Genomic DNA, 6,127 nt, shown 5'->3' with positions numbered 1-6,127 from the left:
ATACAAAGTATAAGTAACACGATGTGGTCTTCCTTGAGAATCTCTAGGGGTGCGCGGATTTCCCTTAATTCCTCTTATGGTCACTATTCCGCTAGTTTGGCTTTTCTAGGTACCGACCACATGCTCTGCAACATCCATGTCTTCCATTTGTTTCACTTCTGTTTCACTTTGGGTCAAATCATCCTTTTTTGGTCGACCCTTTGCCTTGGGGAGGAGAGACTTCTCATACTATGTATATTCCGCCTGGATATAATCATGATGTGACAGGTCACTTTTGCAACTCTTGGACGCCTTCACGGTTTCTCTAAATGATTTTTTTGTTGTTGGTCTGCCCAATGGTTTTTGTTTGATTGGCTCTTCTTCTACTCCCAAGCTCTTACGGGCAGCCGACCACAAATTAGAAACCAATATCTGTCTTCCTGCACAATGCGCTTTTTGATATTTCTCACCGATATACTTTCCAATCTCAAGGTCTCCAAATTGTTCATCAGCGGCTCCTGTGGGATTAGGGGTGAATGAAAGTTGCTTCCAAAAAGGATCGATATCTTCAATATGAATGAGCGACTTGTAACCACCAAGCTTATGTCTACACGGGAGGCCAAGCCACGTCTCAGTTGTACAATTACAATTCATCACTTTTCCACTTGAAGCTTTCGCTCGAAATCTGTGAAGTTCAGCCATCATATGCTTTATTGCCAACCATGACACTTGGTGCGAAACCCCGCGTAGAAATTGTTTGTCTTCCAGGTATTGCTTCAAAAAACGGTCCTTACTATACTCCATCTGAGTCACTATCTTGCTAAGATCATCCCGGGCGTGCTCATGAATAACTTCCTGTACAGTAACTACCCCACCAGTGTTTGTACTTATTGGTCATGCATAAAAAAACTTCTCCTTCCAAGGATTCAACCAGGTATCTTGGCAATAGTCGACCACCTTCTTATAATCCGTACTCCAAACATCGATGAACTTTTGCAAATTTGCATAGTACTTTACTTCGGTCTTCGAACGGGCCAAAAGGTCCCAATCTTTGCAGAAATCCTCCCATACATCCCCCTCTTCATCAATTTTTTCCTTGGATTTCTTTTTCTCTTCCGCTATATTTTTTTTTGAAAGTTTACTAAGACGCTCGTCTTCCTCCTTGGAACGTTGATTACCCTTTGCAGGTTTGATCTTTTGGATTTGATTCTTGCAATTATTAAAAAGATTCTTTTGGATGTGCCACGTACAAAGAAAATGTTGATCAAGGGGAAAAACTTGACGAACGACACTCATGACTGCAAAATCCATATCCGTAAATATAACCTGCGGTGTCTCTTCGCCACGGTAAATCAACCTAACTTGTTCCAAAGCCCAAACATAGTCTTCTATTTCTTCCTTTTCCATAAAGCACCATGCCACGGTAAATGATTGCTTATCCGAAGTATGACTATCCACGTTCAACAACGACATGTTATACTTGTTGGTTTTATAGGTCCAATCTATGAACAAGACCTGGTAAAAGCACTGTGCCAAATCCATCATCCTAGGATGGGCAAGAAAAATATGAGTCACTTTGTAGCCCGGACCGACCCTTGTTTGCATGTCATAGTTATGTTTTTCTTCCAACCACTCTGATTGTTGCATAATTAATCTACCATCCCATTCAGTTCTCTTGATCGTTTCTTTGGCAACGTAGATTGTGGAAAGAATAGACAAGTTTGACTTATCTTCCGCCTTTATTGCATTTAGAATCTTAAGGGGCCTACATCGCTTCATCTGGCGAACCTTTTCCATTTGATGTGGTTTCAATCGGGCATATGCTGGGTGCCCTAAAAGAGTACTAGGTGGAGGATGGTTGTGACGACCATCGGGAATACTATACATCCACCATGGTAGAGTTTCAGGATGCCTTTTGAAAACAATCCTGAAGGGGAATTTTATCTTCTTCGACGAAGTTTTGTAGACCCTCGTCGTCTTCTTCACATACTTGTAGTTCTTCCCTTTGTGACTTTCTTCCTTATCCCCCGCTCTCTCGCATACCATCTCCATTTGCTTACAATCAACGTGTTTGCTTTGAACAATTACGCACATATTCTCTTTTGCCTTGGAAATAATCCATTCCTTGAACTCAGCCTTTGTTTTCCACGTCTACATTACACAAATAATACGTTCATTATAAAACACTAATTAAACAATTTTCGTATGGATATACATTGACTCAAACAATAAAAACGTACCAAATCGGTCATATATGCTTGGGAGGTATCCGGGCCGACAGTGTCGAGGGATTCAGGTTGAGAGCTCACCCGTACAACCAACTACAGAAAAAGAACAACAAAATCAGTATAGGGTTGTCACTCTGTAAGATGTTAATATGACGACCCAGACAGTCGTCAGCATAATTTACAGGTGAACGACTCTTTAAGTCGTCACCCAGGTTTTCTGTAGACAAACGACCCTTTTCTCGACGTATGATGACTCTTTTTTATAAAGTGACGACTCTACATTGATAGATATAACCAACTCTGCCCAGTTTTCACCTTGAATCCTCACCTTGTATACATATAAAATAACGACTCTAAGAGTCGTTCTCTGGTACATATGAAGAGTCGTTTGGTTTTAATCTTTACGGATTAACGATTCATGTTAGTGGTTGCATTTATTTTTGAATTTAACTCAACCAAATGTGGTTGAGGCAGTTTGGTCGCTCCATTCTATATATAGAGGCCCATATCTCACCTATTTCATATCAAAACCCTAATTATCAACCTCCTCTTCTCCTTCTCATTTAATTACCATGTAAGATCAAAAAAAAGAGAAACATCATGACTCCATTCACTAATGAAGAGAATTGTGCCATTACAAGAGCTTGGAAAACAGTCACTAACCACTTTGAAAGTCTAGACAAAGACATTGATGAAACATCGGATGCTTGGTGGAACCGCGTATTCATCGTTTTTGTGGCGTTGGACGGAAATTGCAACTCAAGGTCTTTGAAACAAGTCAAGGAACGCTTCCAGAAGATACAATTCGAGTGTGATGTTTTGAAAAGGGAACTTAAGGCTGTTAGGGAAGCCTTTCCGGATATGCTGAGTGTTGTAAGAGTAAGTATTTGAACAAGAGGTAAAACTTATAAAAAGCTTTGATCGATACTAACTAAGTATATTTGCATTTTCAGTTGGGGAAGGCGTATTGCTACTATGAGAAGCTTCGTGGGGAAAAGTTTGAGCTCCACGATTGCTACTTTATCTTGGAAGGCACTAGATATAACTACGCGATATATGATTAAGTGTATAAGTGCACCTTTATTATCTATTGTATTTCATTGCCTTCAATGCAACGCTATGCGAGATGTATGCCTTTTACGATTCAATGAAATGATTCTATGAAATCAAAAATTATGAGAATCTAGTGCAAGGGTCGTTACTTTATATAACTAATCAAACTAACGACTCTAAAAAAAATTAGTAATTGATATCTAGGATCGTCATTTCATATGACTACATGTATGACGACCCTAAGTGTTACTTTTTACAGAGAGTTTTGGCTTTAGAGTCGTCTATGTGTAAACAAAACAACAAAACGACTCTAAGTAACCTAGTTAAAAAGGGTCGTTAATGTTTAGCACACTACCCTAACGATTTTTCATAACCTGGAAAAGTTACAGGTTTGAGTCGTTATTGGTAGTGTCAATATACTGACGACCTCAGAGAGTCGTTTGGGTATACACCCCCCAACTATGACGACCCTTTCTCTGAGTTATTCCATAGTGTGGATGATTCGACCACTTGGATCACCATTCAGACAATTTGAAGAGTATAAGAAGTTTACGTGATTGTTTTGGCCTTGGGGTTCCTCATTTTGAGTGTTGGTTCCTTCATCTTGAGCAATGGGATCTTCATTCCAACCATTGTTCATGCCTTCCTCTATCAACATCTCCTCATCAAACATCCAACCCATATCATTAGTTGAGACAATATTACCATCAACACAATCATTGTTGTTATTTGAAGCTTCACCAATCTCATCCCCTCCACTTGAATCACCCATTTGTAAAAACCCTAGGTTTTCCTCTCAAAACTCCTCCTCTTCTTCTCAACACATAAAACACATAAAACACATTTTCCATAATTTTTTTCCTAAAATCAGATTTTAATCTAAATACACTTACCACACTAATCAAACTAATTAATTCCTAATACTAATCATATAAGGGCAGTTTTGCCATTTAGAAAATATTTTTTTAAGGGGTGACCCAAATTAGGATTGGGTGACCTTTTTTGTCCCATAGTGCATGGCCCCAAATTAGAAGTTATGGCCCCCAATTAAACTAGGCTAAAAATCTTATGTTAAAATGTTATTTGAGGCAGAAAACAACATAAAATCAATTTTAGAAAAACGATTACTACATGCGTGAAAACGGTTACAACGGGTCTAGGTAACGCCTTTGTTCACTGTTCCCTATTTACCAATGTTGTTTAGACATGGGTTCGGTGACCCTCACGACCATGCTACATAGACGTGGTTGTTTTTAACGGCCGTTTTTTTCCCGAAAAACGGTTATTTAGGTATGATTATGGTGTCAAAAAGAGAAAAAAAAAAAGGTCAAAGAGTGGGAGAAAAACCTTATTGGTAAGGTTATGAGTGACTTTCCGATGTTCCAGGGAAAGCTGAGTAAGAAACTATTTATGCTTGGGGGCATAGTTATTTTAGAATAATTAAGCAACCAACATCTTTACTTTCACTTTCGAAACCGGAAGAGAACACAATGATGTCTTAGATAATTACCCTTGGAATTTAGATGGATATCTTATTGTTCTTAGAGAAAGGAATTCAACGATAAATCACAAAAATATTGATTTCAGCAGTCAGCAATACTGGTTAGATATCAAAAAGTTCCCGCCATAATATTGCAATGCATAGGTGGCAAATCAGATTGCCAGCATTCTTGGAAATCCACTGAAGATAAAACCTGCAGATGGTAATCCAATCGACAAGAACTATGTCAGTGCTCTAATTGAATTTAATATCAATAATCTCATGCCGAGAGGAATTTTGTCTGAAAGTGTGGATTGCCTGAATCCTTATTCAGTTAACATGAATGATGATATGATAACTGTTTTTTCTGGTATTCCAAATTAGTCTTGTCATCTAACTTGCGTATATGGGTCTCATAATCAAAATATCATACAAGAACAATCGAATTATCTAAGAAATATTATATAGATAAATCATGGGCTATATATTCTTGGTGATCTTAATATTACTTTACATTCTACATAAAGACAGAGCTTCTCTACACATACTACCACTTCGTCAAGATTCATACTAGATACAATTGAAATTCTTGCTCTAAGCCTCTAACTGATATACCTTTTAAATGATCACCATTTAGCTGGTCGAATCATAAACATCCCCAAAGAATAGTGAGAACCAGAATTGATATGGCTCTATCTAATCCTCTTTGGTTATCTAAAGTTGTTGATTCTATAATCTATAACCTAGTTCCTCATGGGTCATACTATGCACTAATTCTTCTTCAAACTCAAGAACCCATTTAACATATCATCAAACCTCACAGATTCTATCAAATTTGGCTTTCTGATCCATCTTGAAAAGAAATTATTCAAAAGAATTGGCAGCAGAATCAAGGAACTTCTGACATTATTGAGAATTTACAGAGAACTACTTATGCTCTTAAAGAATGGAATCACAAGCATTTTGGTTAGGTAAAAACAGAATTAAGAAGAACTCAAGAACAACTGGAGAGAGAGACAAAGAAATGAATGTACCTGATGTGCAGCAGATCAAAATCCTGGAGGACAAGTTTAATTCCTTATATGAAAAGAGGAACAACATCATTTTCCAACAATCAAGAGAAAATATCCTTTTGTAGGAAGACAACAAATAAAGATATTTTTACCCTAAAGCCAATTTCAGGAAAAAAAAAGGGAATAATATAGACACTCTACAGGATGCTTAGGGAAATTGGTTACCGATAAAGGAGGAACTTCAACTTCTGCTACCAAATTCTTTCAAAGAAATTCCTACAAGTTCATCTCCTATAATTCAACATGATATTCTAAAGCTAATCATTCCTTGTGTTTTACCTCAAGAAAATCAAATGTTAGTTGCTAATCCTACA

General features: G+C 37.6%; 1 protein-coding gene across 1 annotated transcript; it reads right to left on the bottom strand.

Moving 5' to 3' along the window:
- Positions 1 to 228: 228 nt before the first annotated feature.
- LOC113295009 lies at positions 229 to 5,592 on the bottom strand. Its single transcript, XM_026543372.1, has 4 exons — positions 5,557 to 5,592; positions 2,220 to 2,300; positions 1,258 to 2,130; positions 229 to 834 (listed from the first exon to the last, which is right to left on the bottom strand). The coding sequence occupies exons 1-4, from the start codon at positions 5,590 to 5,592 to the stop codon at positions 229 to 231; spliced, it is 1,596 nt and encodes a 531-aa protein (XP_026399157.1).
- Positions 5,593 to 6,127: the final 535 nt, after the last annotated feature.

Source organism: Papaver somniferum, chromosome 7 (genome assembly GCF_003573695.1).
Source record: "Papaver somniferum cultivar HN1 chromosome 7, ASM357369v1, whole genome shotgun sequence".
NCBI lineage: Eukaryota > Viridiplantae > Streptophyta > Magnoliopsida > Ranunculales > Papaveraceae > Papaver > Papaver somniferum.
This window is presented reverse-complemented; position numbering and strand designations above follow the sequence as displayed.

Bases quoted from the DNA above. Each gene is read 5' to 3' on its own strand.
- LOC113295009 (XM_026543372.1), bottom strand. From the start codon at position 5,592: ATGGATCAGAAAGCCAAATTTGATAGAATCTGTGAG. The intron at 2,131-2,219 runs GTACGTTTTTAT...TGTGTAATGTAG, and splicing joins AAGCATATATGACCGATTTG to ACGTGGAAAACAAAGGCTGA. The intron at 835-1,257 runs GTTTTTCCCCTT...GTTACTGTACAG, and splicing joins TCATGAGTGTCGTTCGTCAA to GAAGTTATTCATGAGCACGC.